Source organism: Zingiber officinale, chromosome 5A, assembly GCF_018446385.1.
Source record: "Zingiber officinale cultivar Zhangliang chromosome 5A, Zo_v1.1, whole genome shotgun sequence".
NCBI classification, from domain to species: Eukaryota; Viridiplantae; Streptophyta; class Magnoliopsida; order Zingiberales; family Zingiberaceae; genus Zingiber; species Zingiber officinale.
The window spans coordinates 151,999,110-152,017,582 of record NC_055994.1 but is presented as its reverse complement, the minus strand read 5'-3'; the positions used below and the strand labels follow the sequence as shown (position 1 = coordinate 152,017,582).

The window sequence follows — 18,473 nt, the reverse complement described above, 5'->3', positions numbered from 1 at the left end:
AGCATCACCATGCTCCAGGTGTTACCCGAGCTGCGGGCCGGATAGCCATTAGCATGGCTCCGCGCCTCCGCCACTTGTGATGGGGCAGATTGAGTTCTACAACCAGCAGTTCCCGGTGCAGTAGCAGCTGCTCGTCAGCTCGCACTGACACTGCACCCTCGCTAGCACTAACTACCTCATCATGGCGCTCGTCACCCTTACTCCAGAGGTGAAAGCAAGAGACAGGGATGATCATGGTGCAGAAGGCAGGCAGGCAGCAGCAATGTGTGAGTTGAGAAGCCTGTTCGAGTCCTTGCGGGGGAAGAGACAGATTGAAGCTCGTAAGTTGTGTGACTCCATTCGAGGAATCAAGCAGGGGAAGAAAAGGATGACTGTGTGATGTATTGCATAAAATACAGTAGATGGTTTTGAAGAAAAAATGAGCATGTTGTTGCTGAGGCAAAGGGAGTGGTTCCACTAAGTTGGAAACGTATATCAAAGTAGCAGCAAACAGATACCTGATGAAAAAACTCATTGAGGGTACTTATTTGAGCATCCAAGCTAATGAAACATGTCCATGAACAGAAAACGTTGGTTCATTCCGACCAATAGATGCTTGTTACACATTAAAGTTGCAGAAAACAAAAGCATTCATTCTCCATGTTTTTACAGGCTTCTACGGACCCTCGCCGTGATGTCTTGGAGAAAACCTGATTAGTAATCATAAAGAATAGTGTAGGCAGTTTTAAACACAACAATATCTAGGAATACAAATTTGAAATAACAAGACTAAAAGTACAGCAGATAAACAGTTAAAGATAAAACAAAAGGTGTTCTTTATCTAAACATATAGGAAGCCATCTAATACATCTTCATTCATCTTCTCTAGTATTTGCTCATGATGACCCATCTACATTCATCTTCTCAGTCCCTCTCTCCCCTCTATCTATACTCCACTCTACTAATCTTATGACTCTTATTTTGTCTCAATTCTATTTGCTTCCTTCTACATTACCTTCTCTCACTTTTTATGTCCGTCACTTATCCTGCATCAAATTGTCACCAGAACTCTAAAATTAAATTAATTGTGTACCGCCATCATTTCAAATGTTTCAGATGATCTCAAATCCAATCAAGTAGATTGCTGGTCAGTGTCGAATCTTTCGAGCTTGCATGACATAACTTTTCGAGAAGTCCATAAAAGAGAAGTCCATTGATTGTGGTAACAAGATTTTAAAGTGCTAATGAATCATCAAATCCCAAAGATAAAGATTTACTGAAACCATAGGAAACTACAACTTCAGGTGTTCTTGTGGAGAACATCAAAGAGAGGTCCATTGATGAATACTGATAGGTGTTGGCACCATTTTACAAGTCAAAATGGATGCTAGATATGTTCAGAACTATAGGAAACTATACTACATGTCTAGGGAGATTCAGTACAGTAGCAAACATATGAAAAGATTTAAATGCAACTGCAGCAGATGATTTGGGACCAGAACAGGAAGGAACGATGATAGATAATTTAAAGGAAAATGATATTCATACGTTTGAAGTATCTCAGAACTTAAAATTTAGCTTTATGTATTGGAGATTATGGGTGTGGGGAAACAAAGATATGAGATTTTTTTAGATGACTTATGAAATGATTTTAATAGGAGGTGATCTAAATGAGTATATCAGAGTGAAAAATAAAAATTATGAAAAGGTATATAAGGCTTATGAATTTGGAACAAGAAATGAAGAAGGAAAAATTATATTAAATTTTATGATAACATATAATCTTATATTAGTAATAGATTTTTAAAAAACGAGAATAACATTTAGTCACGTTCTAAGTTAGAAAGAAGGATAGAAATATTGTAAAGATTGCAAAGTCATCCCTGAAGAAAGTTTAACTACCCAACATAAGTTAGTAGTGTTGGATATACACCTCAATTATAATATCAATAGAAAGAAAATATATATTGATGTAAATGTGTTGGGGGACTAAAGGAATTAGGGAGGAGGGCAATTGGGTCGATTCATTATTAGGACTTTTAGAAGGGGGAAGAGGCTTCGAGAAAGGGGGCGGGGGGTTTTTCTCCACCGCCACCATCGCCTCCCTCTCCACGCCTACAGCCCACGCACCACCTCCCCCTCTCTTTTCTAGCGTCTGCCAGCACTCACCGACGACCTCTCCGCCACAGTGGATTGCCACCAAAGCTCTCCCGTAGCTTTCCTCCCCTCTTCCCTATCCGTGTCAACGACATCGACATCGCCTTCGGGGGGCAGACGAGTTCTCTCACTCCTCTCCTCCCCGACACCGCTGCCTTCCTTTCCTGCCTTCCGTTGCCATTCCACCGAGGGAGCTTCCTCCCGACGCCACTAACTTGGACGTCAACTATGCCGCACTAGCACCGCCTCCGCCGCACGCACGACGTCGTCTTTCATCTTTCTCTCACAAAGGGGCTTCTTCGTGTCTTCTCCGTCTCCGTCGCCTCACAAGGGGGGCTGGGGTTTTGAGTCCTTTCATTGCCATTCCACCGAGGGAGCTTCCTCCTAACGCCACTAACTTGGACGCCAACTATGCCGCACGCACAACGCCGTCCTTGTCGCCTCCGACCTCTTCTCCCTCTCACGCTCTCCCGTGAGACGTCGCTCGACAACTCACACTGCCGCCTCCCTCCTTTGTGTCGTAGCTGCGCACGCCGTCGGCCACTAGCAACTACTGCCGAATCGAGCCGCCGCTCTCCTCCATTCCCCGCTACACACCAGCTACCGACCCTCTCTGCACAAACTCGAGACAGCCTATGCCATCGAAGCAGTCTCCTCACACCTCCTTCGTCGTCTGCCCGACCACGCAACCCCCGCATAGCTTCGGCACGCTAGTAGCCCGAGCGCTACCTCTGGTGCTGCCTCCTTCTCCCTCGGCACGCTAGTGGCCAAGCGCCATCTCCCCTTTCCCCTCATGGTTGTTACAGCCGTTCCCGATACTAATTCGGTGGCTGCTATCCCCCAACATGGATCCAGCTACTACGACCGTTGTCGCTAATCTGACCATATCTTGCTTCCGCTGTGTTCTGGCCTTTAAGCCATCGTTGTGTTCTGGCCTTCGAGCAGAGACTATTTTCTGATCTTCGCAACATTGTCTTGTTCCCGCTTGCGTGTGGTGTTCCGATCTGCATGTCGCTGTCATATCCCAGCCCGCGTGGCTATCCTAGACCGGCCTGTGTGCCGCTGTCATATCCCGGCTTGTATGCCGATATCCTAGACAGGCCTGCGTGTCGTCGAATTTTGGCTCCATGCTGTCATCGACGGCTCTGCGCCATCGCCTCCAGTTCCATGCTGTTAGAACCTGCTCGTCGGCCGATGGACATTCATCTACTCTTCCGGGTTACGACAACTCAAGCAGCGTCCCAACCAACTCACTGATCCACCAGAGGACGCCTCCCGGGCCAGGATACGTCATCGTACTCCTTCAGTCGTTTCATTATTCTATTATTAGTTTATTCCTTATATATTCAGTGGATCTGCCTTGAGCATCGGGGTACTAGGGACTGGGGCAACTCGATCACTGGCTGCAGGTAGCATTGACCAAAGGACTTCTAACGACTTGGTCAATATAGAAGTCATCTCAGCATACCTCTCCCTCTAGGTCATAACGGTTCGGTCAATATTCCATCCACCTCACCCCAGCCCAAAGTCCGAAAGTTGAGTCAGAGGGGATGCCGGGGCGACCGCTACCACGCTTCGCCCCTCCTACCACCAGTAGCGATCATCGCGTGGGGTGGTTCCGCGTGACCACGATAATGTGCTTACGAATTAAGATTTAATAAAATAAAACAACTCCTAACTGGGATAATTTCAATAGGGTTTCATAAAGCCTAATTAAATTATCCCAATTAAATATATTTAAAATTTAAAATTTTTATAATAAATATTATTAATTTATATTAAATACATTTAAATGTATAAAAGTTATATTTAAAATTCTAATAAACATAATTAATGTATATAATCAGATTTAAATATATAAATAACATATTTAAATTTTAATTTTTTTGATAAATATTATTAATTTATATAACAGATTTAAAAATATAAAAATTATATTTAAAATTTTAAAAAATCTAATAAATATTATTAATTTATATAAATCAGATTTAAAAATTTTATATACTATTAATTTATATAAATCAGATTTAAAAATATTGAAATTATATTAAAATTTAGAAAATTCCAATAAATATTATTAATTTATATAAATCAAATTTAAATTTTTAAAAATTATATTTTTATTTTTATTTTTTAATAAATATCTAATAAATTTTATTAATTAGATTAAGATATATAAAAAATATTCTCAGACTGGTTAATTTTATATTTTGTATCGTATAATTAAATTTTATTATGTTATATATAATTTTTTTTTTCAAATTATCATAATGACAAGCAATCTATCTTCGACAGCATCTGTCATTCAACTTAAATCCGGAATTCTTAGGAGCAAATCAAATGACATTGGATGAGAGTTTGGGATGTTGATTGATCTTAAGAACCTCGATAAAATTAAATGCAAGTTGTGTGAAAAAACGATGTCGAGGGGAGTGTATAGGATCAAGAAGCACATAACAAATATATCTGAAAATGTATCTAGTTGTTGAAAAGCATCTCAAGAAGATAAAAATAAATGCAAACAGGCTACTTTAGAAAGGAGTAACAGAAAGAAAAACAAAATAATTGAAAACAAAGTTGCAAAGCAAAGGTGACTATTTCTCTTGACGAAGAAGAAGATCTTGAAATTGAAGGGATAGATGGAATTAAAAAACCTCTTCTACTTGGCCCCGTGGATAAATATGTATCGGCAATTGCTTAAGAAAATGCAGGCTCAATGAAAGTAAAGTGTTTCGCCAAAAAAATATAAATGAGGCTATTTTCAAAGACAGAACTCAACAAGTTCAACAATATGTTGGGAGATGAGTTTATGAAAATGGAATCTCATTCAATGCTATTGATAATGATAGCTTCAAGCAACTAATGAAGGCAGAGTCAATTTGGACCAGGATTTAAACCTACAACTCAATATCAACTTAGGAAGCCATTTTTGAAAGTTGAAGTTGAAAGAACAAAACAACTGCTAAACAAAATGAAGAAAAAGGGGCAAAGAATGGGTGCTCGATCATGACAGATGCATAGAGTGATAGAAAAAGAAGCATCATCTTAAATATATGTGTTAATTGTAAGTTGGATACTACATTTTTAGAGTCTAAGGAGTCTTCAGACGAGGCACATACAACTGAACTTATTTTTGAGTATGTTGACAAGTGTGTTGAACAAGTAGGAGCTCAGAATAATGTTCAGATTGTAATAGACAATGCTACGAATAATATGGCTGCAGCTAAATTGATAAGAAAAAAACGACCTGAGATCTTTTGGAGTTCATGTGTAGCTCACACAATTAATCTCATGCTTGAAAATATTGGCAAGCTACCACGATATAAAAAGGTATTGAGCAAGCCAAGTCTTTTACCATTTTCATCTATGCTCACCATAAGACTTTATCATTGATGAGAAGTTTCACGAAGAAAAAAGACATAGTCCGACCAAAAGTTACCAAGTTTGCATCAAATTTCCTCATATTGCAAAGTTTAATTGAAAAAAAAAACTAGTTTAAGTGTCATGTTTACATATCAGAGAAATGTAAATAGTCAAAAACAAAAGGAAAATTGACTTATTATAGAGTGATGAGCATGAACTTTTGGAATGGTGACACACTTTGTTTAAAAATATTTGCTCCTTTGGTAAGAGTTCTTCGATTGGTAGAGGGAGATAGAAAGTCATCGATAGAGTTTCTATATGGGAAGCTTCTTCAAACTAAAAAAGATATCAAAGTGGCCCTGAACAACGTGAAATCAAATTATCAACCTATCATACTCATTATTGAGTCAAAAATGAAAGACAAACTTGATACATCATTGCATACCACTGTCTTTTTGTTGAATATCTATTTTTACTATAAAGATAGTTCTATTGCTTTTTATGAGGAGGTCGTGAGGGGATTTTTGAATGAATAGAAATTTTGCATGCAAAATATACAATAAGTTAGATTAACAAGATACAATTATTAATAATGAATTTGCAAAATATAGAGATAAGACTGGATTATTTGGAAAAGCATTGGCAGCAAAAGCATGTGAAAAAAATGATGATACATTTGATCTATGTGCATGATGGAGTACATAAGGTGCTCATACACCCAACTTGCTAAGGGTGACATTGAGGATACTTTCATTAACTACAAGTTCATCGAGGTGTGAAAGAAATTGGAGTACATTTGAAGGAGTAAGAAATAGGTTGGATGTTAACAGGTTGAACAATCTAGTATTTGTCCAATTTAATGCTAGATTGTTGAAAAAAAAGAGAAAAAGAAAGGAATGTTGATGTCCTTCTTGCAAAAGATGTTTCAAATGCACAAGATTGAATTGTGGATGGTGGGGAAGATGATGAAGTTGAACTAGATTCCGGGCTCACTTGGCAAATGGTTGATGAAACAAGTGGAGCAGAAAAATCTACAACCACAAAGAAGCTCTAAAGTGAGAACTTCATAAAGATGATTTTGCATTCGAAGAAGAAGAGGAGGATCACAACATTGATATTAAGTTTGTGTTCAATGAAGAACAAATTATTGAAAATTATGGAGAAGAAGAAGTAGAATAAATATAAGTCTATGAGATATTATTAGTTGTGTAATTTTGAACTCATTTTGTTAAGGCATGACTTATGTTATTCAACAATTATATTTTTCTTAGTCGTTCACAATGATGTAATCTTGAATTGAACTCTTGCTACTATTTTCTAATGTTTTCCACCACTAAAGTTGTTTTAGCTTATAGCAAGGTTTTAAAATTCGAGTTGGATAAATGTTCTACTATTTACTACATGGCCATGATGACTTACTACATGTTCTACTGTTCAACTATTTCTTTTGTTCGTATTTACAAAGTCTATTATTTCCTTTGCACAAAATTGTTAGTTTTCTTTTCTAGTTTTTCATTTTTTGGTATTGAAAAATATGCATTTATTTCAGCATACATAGTTAGATCTTATAACAATTGTTTATGACACCATTCAAATTTACATATGACATTGTCCACAATCCACATAAATCAATGGACACCGAGAATCCGCCTAGCAAAGCCTAAACCCCGCCTAGGCGGCCTAGGCACTAGACGTTGGTCTGTCACTCGACTATCGCCTAGCGAAATTTAGAACCTTGCTTTTTACACTAATTATGGCCGAACCAACTACACAAATTCAAGAGCATGTTGTTTACAGATAATATTATTTTAGTAAATGAAACACGTGAAGGAGTAAATGTTAAACTAGAATTTTAGCGGAAAACACTAGAAGAGAAAGGCTTTAGGCTTAGTAGAATAAAGACATAATATATGAAATTTAAGTTTAGCAATATTAAACGTAATGAGACAATTGTTAAAATAGGAGATGATGAATTGTCTGGAATCGAGAGCTTTAAATATTTAGAATCATTTTTACAAAATGATGGAGGGATTGAGAGAGATATCTCACATAGAATACAAGCAGAATGTTTGAAATGGAGAAGAGCATTGGGTGTTATATATGACCGTAAAATACCTCTAAAACTTAGAAAGTTCTACAAAATCGCAACTATACCTACTATATTATATGGAGCTGAATGTTGAGCTATGACTTGAGCACATGAGCAGAAGATAAGAGTTGCAAAGATGAGGTTGTTAAGGGGGGCATGTGGACATATGAGAATGAACAAAATAAAAAATAAGAGCATTAGAACAAAAGTCAAAGTTATATTTATTGAGGAAAAACTCCAAGAGACACATTTAAAATAGTACAGACATGTACTTAGACAATTAATAAAAACTCCAGTGGCGACGTGAAACTATGACAAACACACATATCAAACGAATAAGAGGAAGACAAAAAACACTTAGTTAGCAACAATAAAACAAGATAAAATTTATTTAAGTATAGATGATAATATAGTAGGAAATAGAGCTCACTGGCGTAAAGAATCTATATAACTGACCCCACCTAGTGGGATAAGGGTTGGTTGTTGTTGTAGTAGTATTGGAGATTATGGGTGTGGGGAAACAAAGGGATGAGATTTTTCTAGATGGCCTAACTCACAGTAAATCAAACCAGGAAGTTAGATAGCCCGTTCAAACTATATCCCAAAATACACTTAAAGCTAATAGAGAACTGAAATGGAAGAATCATATCTGGAATGGTTCAACTTAATACAGATGCAGCTTTAGCTCCCCATATACATCAGCTGAAGTTGGAGGTTTGATTCAGAACCATGATGAAAACTTCATTGTAGGTTCCAAGTATTCTTTAAGACCTATAACGGTCCTTCATGCAGAATTGGGCAGCATCTGAAAGGTAATCTAGAACTGGCTTGGAACTCAGAAATAAGATTTCTTGATAATGGAAATAGATTGTATGAAGCAGTGGAGCAGCTCAATGGATCAAGAATATTACCATCCTTTTTTTTCAATCCTTTTGCCAACCTGACAATACATATATCCTTTTGTGGTTGCTTATTTTGTTTTTCAAATACAATAGGTTCTCCATTTTTATCCCCTTTAAACTATTTAGACTGATCTGCCCCTGATAAAACTTATAAAAGGAATACTATCAGCTTTGAAGGATGGTGCCTACTATACTTGATGCGTCAAACCAAGTGAGTGCCTAGACACTGCTCAAGGCAAAAGGCCAACTGTCTACAAAGGAAAAGTAGACTGCTTGAGCAATGCTTCAGATGTCTTAAGACCTATGCAAGCACCCTAAGTTAGAAGTCTAAATAAAGAAGTTCTACTTGACCTAATCTTCTCTCTCTTATTGCCCCACAACTTCCTGTTAATAATAAAAATAAAATCTAGCAGACCTGAAAAAGAAGAAACTGTAATCTTTGATGGATAGGAGAAAAAATATCTACTATTTTCATATAAGACATCACAGGAAAAGAGGAATGAATCCTTTTCTTATGTCGAATAGAAATCCACTAGAATATTAATAATGAATAATACCCTTCATGGAAGGTTTCTTTCTTTCATTTCTCTATCCTTATATTCACTTTATTTGTGTACCTACTACTAGGAATAGAATACAAGTAGTGACTTGTTAGCATCCTGTAAAATGAAAAAAAGAGAGAATAAAATAAAGAAATAATTTTTTTACAATTTTTTCATTGTAATTATAATTATAGTGATAGACAATAACCTAGAAATTCATTTCACATAATTTCACCTTTCAAACTGTTTCTTTTGAAGAACAAAATCAACTTATTCCATGTGCACACACAAGGAATTTCTTCCGGCCATGGAGAGTTTTAGATCTATCTAATAAGCAAAAATACTGATCTACTATAAAATTGAGGTTGCCCAAAACACACTGTTCCTACTAACACTACAACACCATTTTCATTCACTTTTATTTGAGTTAATGAGATGAACTAACCTCCCCTCTAAGCAAGGCAGATATCAAGCAACCTATTTAAGAAAATGGTGGTGATATCACCTCTAATTTTTTTTTTCTAACCACTGCAAATTTTGGAATTAAACAATGTGAATTTTGTCAGAAATAAATTCGCTTTACAACCATGTACCTTTTTTTTTTCAATTTAAACACGGGGACTCCGAGTTTGTCTCTTTTACTTAACAAACAGTAAAAAAAACTTCTTTTCTTTCCTTCCTGTCCTGTGGTTTCTCTGCTATATATATAAACGGAACCAAAATGTAATGTTCCATACAAAAGAAATCTTCCAAGGTTATTAGAGAAAGGGCTATTCCTTAATTATAAAGATTCTCCTTTCTGTACTTGTTGTGTACGTAGAGACCAAGAACATTACAAAAACAAAGAACAAAACAACTCCAACAATAATTCACGTATCAGACTAATCAAACAAACCCTAGATTGGGAACTCGGACAGAGGGGGTGCTAACCAAAAGCAATTAGTTGAAAAAGGTTGGTTTTTATTATTTCTAAAGGATCACCATAATGTATCCATCGCACACACAATCAATCTCTCCACCCCCCCCCCCCCCACACACACACACACAAAAAAAAATATATGAACTATCCCAACATAAAAAGATAACACATATATAATGGAAGTAAAAAAGCTTACCAAAGGGATATCCGGATGGAGATGATAGAGTTAAATCACTTGGAAGTGGAGGAAGAGGGCCGTAGATCGGAGGTCTCGTAGACGAGGAGATCATCGTAGGGATCGCGGCGGCCGGGAACATTGCTGATATGGGCGTCCCGGCGGAGTTGGGAATTGAAGTGTTCAAAGTTCCAGTGGCCGAAGGGGCGAAGCGGGAGCGCCCAGCAAGCCTTCACCTTCTCACAATGCTCCGCAACCGCGTAGAGGCGCTGCCGCTGCGCCTCGTCCCTCTTCTTCGGGTCCTCCATCATCCGCAGGATAAGGTTCTCAGCGAACTCCATAACAAACTTCATTTCTGACTTCTACTTCCTCTTCCTTCTCCGATCGCTTCTCTCACCGGATCGATCGCCCTCTATCTGACAGGAGGGTTTCGGTTCTTATCTTCATTTATTTATGTAGGTGCCTTGGACAACGTGACTAGCACGTGATATGACCTTCATAGTTCCAATTCTTTGACGTACATCAAATAAAATATACTGCTGGAACACTTTAAATTATTAGCTTCTCTTCCTACGTAAACATTTATTATCTTTCTATAGTGGTTATTGATTGGTTTATTTTACGGTATATGAATCCTGAGAAGTAGCAAACCATGTGCCTACGTATTTCCCTCTGCTTCGCCGCTAACGAAACCCTAACCATTATCGAAGCAGCCGGCGGCGCCGGGAGCACCCTCCTCCGGGAAGATACAGATCTTCGTGAAGGCCCAGGGTGAGTGAGCAGTAACGGTTCCGGTACTTTCTAGAAATTCTATGTATCGAACGGAAAAGATTGATCTTTTTTACTCGTTTTTGTTCTTATGTTTAATCGGTTTTCTGCATACCAGTAATCAGGACAACCTTGTTTTGAGGCATCGTTATCTTGTTTGCGAATTTAATGTTGGATGATTAATTGGTAACTTTGCTTGTCAATTTGAATTTTTTTTTTGGCTCGTTCACTTGATTGATACTATTAGACTGTGTCTGTTCTTGTGATTTTTTTCACTGTCCATTGATGACTCAATCATTGTTTCTGCAAATGTTAATAACTTTGATCGATATGCTATTATTTTGCTAGAACAGGTGTGATGGTTTTTATTTGTTATGTTCTGCTTTACTTTGGAGATGGTAGTGTTCTTCTATAAATCACTGCATTGAATGATTGCATTTTTTTCGTTATGTTTTGAAATTACTATTTGTAAACCAGGGGTTGTTTGCTTGTTATAGGATCAAATTACAGTGAAGTGACTGAAAAGTTGGTTGTTTTTGAATGGTAGACGATTGACAGAAAGTGAAGAGAAAGAAGGTAGGAAGTGCCACAATGAACAAAGATAAGATTTTTAAGCTGGCAAAGGGATTCAGAGGGAGGGCAAAAAACTGCATCAGAATAGCGAGAGAGAGGGTGGAGAAAGCACTACAGTACTCCTACAGGGATCGTCGCAACAAGAAGAGGGACATGAGGTCCCTCTGGATTGAGCGCATTAATGCTGGCACGCGTTTGCATGGGGTTTGTTGATTTAAACTGTTTTCTTTTAGAACAATCAATAGAGATGATTGGTTAAAGTTTTTCTCTTTTGCTAGTATAATAATAGATAGATGGAATTCCAAATGTTAGTTTATCGAATTTATCTGCTGCAAAAACCAGAGTATTAATGCTAAGTCCTCATAATTCTATGTTCCCTTTTTCTTACTTTTAGATTTCAGTGTTCCCTTTTTGCTTTTCAATCCCTAAAATTGCTGCTCCGAAGGAGTAGAATTAACTTCAGTGACAGTAGTAAAGTCAGTAAAGATGGTAGCTTGCAATTCTTTTGTTTGGACAAGACATAGGACTGAAGGAAAATGAAAATGAATTTAGAAATGTAGTACAACTCATAGTTGAATCATGTTTTCTTTCTCTCTTTAAGCTTCATTATGTTGTCTGGTGTTCAAGGTGAATTGTGACTTTCTCTTTATTCACATGGACACTTGGGTAGAAAAGATTTCATTGAAATGCTACCTTAAAGATCCTTTTTCTTAAGGGAAAAAAAGTACATATTGTAACATGCTAGTTAGGTTGAATGTGCAATATCTAAAATGTAGGTTTGCATTCTTTGTGGTGTATTTCCTACTCAATTTAGCTTGATTGAGTTGATGGGAGGAATTATCTGATTATCTAGCTTTTGTTATCTAAGTTTTCCCTGAATGATATTTGTACTTTAGCCAATACGATTCATTATAAAATGGTCCTTCAAAATCTCATCATCAAGTGGAGACGGATTCTAGGTGTTATTAACCAGGTGCACTTTGCAATGTTTAGAAGTTGATTGCTTGGGTGGATGAATAAGGAAGAGAACAACGGGATGGAAAGGAACAAAAGAGGGCACATTGTTGATAATTTTTTAAATGCCCATGCTATTATTCCATCCCATCTCCCTCTTCTCTTCTGTCATACTCATCCAACCTAGTAAACAAACCATTAGGGTTTTGAATATTGATTAAATATACCTTTCTATTTATCTGGACCAGGTCTCGCAGAATGGTGAGTGCTAGTGAATGGAACTGATTTTTCTAATAAGAAATTTTCACTTGATAATGCTTGGTACGCCATCAAATCTATATTAATAGATCTACATTGTGAGTTGTATTCTCATGAACACAATTTCGTATAGGTAGTTAGTTGGTGGAGTAATCTAGACTTTTATCTGACTCATCTATGCATTTCAACTTACATCTCATGCCAATACTTTTAGCTGTGACAAAATCGCTAGACCAAGGTGCGTCTGATATCTACTCGTGTAGCGATACAAAGAAAAATGGCCTAATCTAATTTGAGTCTCAAAGTGCTACCTAATATTGAGAAAAATGGCCTAATGTATTCTTCTAACTGCATTTTATATTCCATATCCCTAAACTTGTAGTTTTTTCAACTTTGTACTTGATCATAAAGCTTTGCTTTAGTAGTATATATGCATTGGGATGAATTCCTTTTCAAAGGGAGAGATCACAACAATTCAACCAGACAGTAAAATATTGGTTTTGACATTTACAGTTAGTCAGACTGCAATTTGCAGGCTTTAAAAATATCATCTTTGGCTCATGTTTATCGACTAGCATCAAGCAGAAACTTGTGTTAAATAAAACCATTAGTCTTCCATGACACTGATTTATCAAACTCTGAATTTAATACAGTCTGATCTGTGCGTTCAGGTCAATTACGGGAACTTCATGCATGGATTGCTGAAGGAGAATATTCAGCTGAACAGGAAAGTTCTTTCTGAACTGTCGATGCATGAGCCATATAGCTTCAAGGCACTCGTCGACGTCTCTCGCACTGCTTTTCCTGGAAACAAGGTCCCTAAGAACCTGAGTTCATCCTCTTTGGCATGATAACTTTGCTCTTCAACTTAGCCTCTGTACCTGTGCTGCCTCAATAAGAGGATTCTGACTTTTAATACTCTTTTTTGGGTTCATCTGAAAGTAAATGATACAGCATTGATGCCAATATCAGTTCCACTACAGTAATCTTCTAGTTTTGTAAAACATTTTAATAAGAGCTAAACTAATACTACAACAATCATTATAATAACAATTAAGTTTTATTCCATTAATTGAGGTTGATTATATAGATTCTTTTTTGGCTTTATTTTTTATTATATTATCATGTATATTTAAATAAATTTTATTCTATTTTCTTATTATTAATTAAGTTTTTTAAATATATTGTTATCCTCATTTAATATGTTTATTTATTATTGTTTCATAATTAAATTATTTATTTATTTTATTTCTTATAATATATAAATATAATATGGTGTAGTGATAAAACATACATAATAAGGATTAAAAGTAAAATTTCAAATACAATGAATATTTTGAAGATTTATTTTTAAGTGGGTATAAATTAGGGGTGTAAACGAATCGAATCGAGCCGAATATGTAGAAAAATTTAAGGCTCGAAATAGTTATATTTGAGTTCGAGGTCAATTCGAAGCTCGAAAAATTTAAAATGTTTGGTTCAAATTCGACTCGAATTAAGGCTCGGGTTTGAGTTTGGCTCGAAATATTCGAACATGTTCGTGAACCATTTGAATTATTACTCGAAAATATATTCGAAAAGCTTGAAATTTATTTATTTAATATATATTTAACTTATATTAATAAATATTAAGGCTCGCAAGCGGCTCGAACAATATAATTTGGACTCGAGTTCGGCTCGAAAAAAAATTCGAACATATTCGAGTTCGGCTCGAATTCGATAAATTTGAATACGAATCGAATATTTTTCAAGCCGGCTCGAAAAGCTCGCGAACCGGCTCGATTCGTTTACCGTCCTAGTATAAACAATATTTCAAAGTTATTTAAACTTCTAAATTATTTTTTTTAAAAATATATCATTCTTTCATTCCTAAGATGGACAATATTCATCAATAGCTTGTGGTTTGTTTGCAAAATATCAAGAACAAGCCTTCAAAAGCAGCAAAACTCCGGACATAGAAGCAACAACAGATTGAACATTTTTTATTTTTTATTGTTTGCAAAATACACAGTTGATTTAAGAAAGAAAGAAAGAAATACTAACAAAAGCTATGTCGATATCAATTAATACTATCAAATATCAGCAGAGTTCCAGGATCTGTTGTAGAACCAGAAAGAATCAGCGACCACTTCATTGCCATCCTGGTTCCGATGCCAAGCATAGTACGCATGAGTCCGGTTCTTGATCTCGAAGACGGCATGGCCAAAGCTGGCTTCTCTGAAAGCCGAGTAGCTTGGCTGTGGCTCTGTCATGCTGCATTTTAGAACAACAAAGTCGATCGGCATACATGAAAAGGGCAAAAAAGAAAGAACAGAACAGTTTAATTTCATGCACAAACTTATGTCATAGGTTCTTACTTGTTTGCAGGTCCTTCGATATTTCCCCCATCGCCAATGGTGACATACACAGGAGCTGACCCATCTAGCACCGGCTCACACTTTCCATTCACTAAATTGGATTCGATATTCGAAACTCTATGCTGCAAAACAAGTTATTTGTTTAACTGAAGCTGTCTTCTAAGACGACACCAGAGAGGAAGCAACCTACACTACGTTCGTAGGCATGGACGTGGCCTGAGAAAACCACATCCACTTTGTACTGCACGAACCATTGCTCGAACATCACTCGCATCGATTCCCCTTCCATAAAGTGGTAGTTGTAGCTGTTGTACCACGGTGAGTGCACTAAAACAATCAGCCATGGTGTCTCAGTTCTGTTCACCTTGGGCAGCTCTGCCTCTAGCCAACTATACTGAGGGGTGTACTTGCCTGTCGAATTCGATCGAGTGGAATCATACGAATGCATAAAGAATTAACAAGAGACATCAAAGATGTTCATACCATACGCTGAATATGATGCCAAGACAATTATGTGTGCTGATCCCAACTTCAGAGAGTACCAAAATGGAGCTGTGCTGCCTGAGGATCTGTAAGGAACATGATATCTGTGTGTGAATGGTTTAAAGGGCTTAGCTTCACCCTGCAAAAGAATCGACATCGAGTCATGGGTAACAATGATGGATAAATAGCATCATGATTTCCTTGAACTTGAAGTAGTCCTCCTGCTTACGATCTCTGGAGCGAAGTCGAGTTCGTGATTTCCTGCTGTCCAAATCCATGGTTGATATGCAGTGCTTCTCTCGACGAACCTACCCCATGTATCCCACCTGACATTGTCATGGTTTGGGTAGTGATCAGCATAAGAAAGATCACCTACATACAACACTGCTTGCGCCTTTCGGTTCGCTTCATAGTGAGACAATGTGATATTTGAATCATAGGTTTGCCCGAGATCGCCTATAGAACATACAAATGAATAAAAACACAATTATAATGTTTTCTTCATTCAAAAACTTGAATTGATTAGCAACCAAGGAATTTGAATGACAGAATTATAGGAGTTTAGGTGATTGTACAGTGACACAAGGTAGGTTTTGAAAGTTTGGCTTCCCTTCATCCAAAAGGATGTGTCAACATCTATAGAGATGATTTAACAAATGATTAGTAAATTGGTGGTGATGCTACCTGAAGTGGTACCTCCACACCCGAAAGGATATGTCGAGAATCTACTAACTTAGAACCATGGTAATGAAATGCAAAAAACAGAAAGGTGTACAATACTTGTAAGATTGCATAAAGCCATGGCATATATATGAACTTACCTATAAGACCAAAAATGTAAGGAACATCAGGACCAACTTTAGGCGGGGTAGTGAACCAAAATGTTCGAACCGTATGCCCGATTCCGATAGCATAATAGTACTTAGTGTCATGCTGCAAAGAATCATTCATGTCACACATCTCAAACTACACCCACATGGAGCTCAAGTAAGAAAAAAAACACACACACACACAATAAGCACACCTGCAAATGGTGGATGGTGCAATGGTGGATGTAACCTGAGGTGTAATTGTAGAACTTATATCGTGTATGCTTCCCTTGAGCAGATTTGTGAAGATGATCCTTATCGGTCCCGTAAAGGACCTTGCTGGATCCAGGTTCATCCTGAGTCACCCATGAGATGATCATGGATGAGCCATCATGGTTGCCTAGGGTAATATGTGCCTTCATTCAATTTAAACCAAACTAAGGAGATGAGTGAGCTTTTCAGAGGTGCACACTAAGGAGATTGACTGAGCCATTCATTTGATACTGATGTCAAAAACACAGCATTGCAGAAGGTCACCTGCTGAGGCGCATTGTGGCCGGATGGGACACGGAAGACATCGCTGTCAAGGGGCATGTCGACGGACTTCTGGAGCTTCCTCGAGAAAGAGCTCGTGATTCCGCCGTCGCAGAAGGTCACCGATCCGAGCGTCAAAACCACGAGGAGGCGGAGGCAGGGGAAAGCTCCTGCTGGCCGATGCATCTTGTTGGTTGTGTCTGTGATCGTGTGGAAACTGTTCGGAGTGTTAAATAAGAGGCGGACGGAGAGGAGCGGAGCGAGTAAGAAGGGGAATATTCCGGGTGTTGGATCGGCATCTTACCGAATACCGAACACGAGGAAGGGGATAAGATTTGACAGTTGAAACAGACACGCGCAGGAATATACAGTCGGCTTAAAGAAAATCAAATATAAATAATTATAAGTCAATAAAGGGCCGGTAAAATTATATTTATAAGAAAATTTCAACTTGTGAGATTAACTTATATTTATGTAAGTTTATTTTGTGTTTTGCCTCTTTTGATGAATTTTCATTCTTTTATATATATATATATATATATATATATATATATATATATAAAAGAATGAAATTGTTATACTACGGACTCTATCCTACAGATTGCTACGGACCAACTGACATGTCATATTATATATATATTTTTAATATAATATTTTCTCTTTCTTAATTTTTTTCTTCTTCTCGCTGTAACGAAGCAACCGCGCCTCGTCGCCGCTGCCACCTGCCTGTCTGCCGGCCGCCTGACCCACTGCCTCCGGACGCTCCGGAATCCGACCGCGATCCCACCGAAATCTGGCCGCGATCCCACCGGAATCTGGGGCGATTGCGGCCGGACTCCAGACGCTATCGCGATTGGACGCTCGCCACTGGACGCTCGCGACTGGACGCGATCGTGCCAGATTCCGGCGAGATCGCGGCCGGATTCCGGCGCGATCGCGTCCAGTCGCGAGCGCGTCCGGAATCCGGATGCGATCGCGACCGGAATCCGACGGGATTGCAGCCGGATTCCGGACGCGCTCGCGATTGGACGCGATCGCGCCAAATTCCGGTCACGATCGCGCCGGAATCCGGCCGCGATCTTGTCTGAATCTGGCGCGACTAGATCCCCTCTCAACTCGGCGGTGGGCAGCGGCAGCAGCCGCGATCCCCGACAGGTTCATCCCTTGGCCTATAGTATGGGTGGGTCCAGGCGGCCGGAGGCCGCCGGCGGTGGCCAAATGGGCGGTGGCAGGGCGGTGGCCAGATGGCCGGTGACAGGTGGCGCGGTGAACTGGTTCTCGGCGAAACGAGAATGAACGAAGCAGAAGAAAAAAACAAAAGAAGAAAGAGAAAATTTTTTATAAAAAATTAATAAAATAATGACATGGCATTGAGTCCGTACCAATCCATAAATAATGGTCCATAGCTTAACATCTCTCTCTCTCTCTCTCTCTCTCTATATATATATATATATATATAACGATTTTCTCTCTTCTATATGCAAGGTGATGCTGATTTTTAAAGATCAACACCAGCGTTGATCTAAAGATAATTGATCCGGCGGTAAAAAGCCGGAACCCCACAAGGAGTCAACGCTGAGGGGAGGTCAAAGGGTCCAGTGGCTCACCCGA

At 38.2% G+C, this 18,473-nt stretch overlaps 3 protein-coding genes across 4 annotated transcripts; 1 reads left to right on the top strand and 2 right to left on the bottom strand.

Annotated features, from left to right (window-relative positions):
* Positions 1 to 498: 498 nt before the first annotated feature.
* On the bottom strand, positions 499 to 10,567 carry LOC121982541. Its single transcript, XM_042535691.1, has 2 exons — positions 10,148 to 10,567; positions 499 to 689 (listed from the first exon to the last, which is right to left on the bottom strand). The coding sequence occupies exon 1, from the start codon at positions 10,477 to 10,479 to the stop codon at positions 10,183 to 10,185; it is 297 nt and encodes a 98-aa protein (XP_042391625.1). The 5' UTR covers positions 10,480 to 10,567; the 3' UTR covers positions 499 to 689; positions 10,148 to 10,182.
* Positions 10,568 to 10,780: 213 nt separating this feature from the next.
* LOC121982540 (50S ribosomal protein L20-like) lies at positions 10,781 to 13,729 on the top strand. 2 transcript variants are annotated; one of them, XM_042535689.1, is made up of 3 exons: positions 10,781 to 10,897; positions 11,392 to 11,671; positions 13,351 to 13,729. In XM_042535689.1, exons 2-3 carry the CDS (start codon positions 11,486 to 11,488, stop codon positions 13,528 to 13,530), a joined length of 366 nt encoding a protein of 121 aa, XP_042391623.1. In that variant the 5' UTR covers positions 10,781 to 10,897; positions 11,392 to 11,485; the 3' UTR covers positions 13,531 to 13,729. The 2 variants fall into 2 exon arrangements, with proteins under 2 accessions (XP_042391623.1, XP_042391624.1); XM_042535690.1 differs by having other exon boundaries at positions 10,783 to 10,897; positions 11,442 to 11,671.
* A 1,022-nt stretch (positions 13,730 to 14,751) lies between these two features.
* On the bottom strand, positions 14,752 to 17,134 carry LOC121980217 (purple acid phosphatase 2-like). Its single transcript, XM_042532176.1, has 8 exons — positions 16,866 to 17,134; positions 16,544 to 16,744; positions 16,341 to 16,452; positions 15,749 to 15,975; positions 15,520 to 15,658; positions 15,227 to 15,447; positions 15,037 to 15,158; positions 14,752 to 14,932 (listed from the first exon to the last, which is right to left on the bottom strand). Exons 1-8 carry the CDS (start codon positions 17,046 to 17,048, stop codon positions 14,752 to 14,754), a joined length of 1,386 nt encoding a protein of 461 aa, XP_042388110.1. The 5' UTR covers positions 17,049 to 17,134.
* Positions 17,135 to 18,473: the final 1,339 nt, after the last annotated feature.

Bases quoted from the DNA above. Each gene is read 5' to 3' on its own strand.
- LOC121980217 (XM_042532176.1), bottom strand. From the start codon at position 17,048: ATGCATCGGCCAGCAGGAGCTTTCCCCTGCCTCCGCCTCCTCGTGGTT. The intron at 16,745-16,865 runs GTGACCTTCTGC...AATTGAATGAAG, and splicing joins GCCACAATGCGCCTCAGCAG to GCACATATTACCCTAGGCAA. The intron at 16,453-16,543 runs GTGTGCTTATTG...GATTCTTTGCAG, and splicing joins GCACCATCCACCATTTGCAG to CATGACACTAAGTACTATTA.
- LOC121982540 (XM_042535689.1), top strand. From the start codon at position 11,486: ATGAACAAAGATAAGATTTTTAAGCTGGCAAAGGGATTCAGAGGGAGG. The intron at 11,672-13,350 runs GTTTGTTGATTT...CTGTGCGTTCAG, and splicing joins CTGGCACGCGTTTGCATGGG to GTCAATTACGGGAACTTCAT.
- LOC121982541 (XM_042535691.1), bottom strand. From the start codon at position 10,479: ATGAAGTTTGTTATGGAGTTCGCTGAGAACCTTATCCTGCGGATGATG.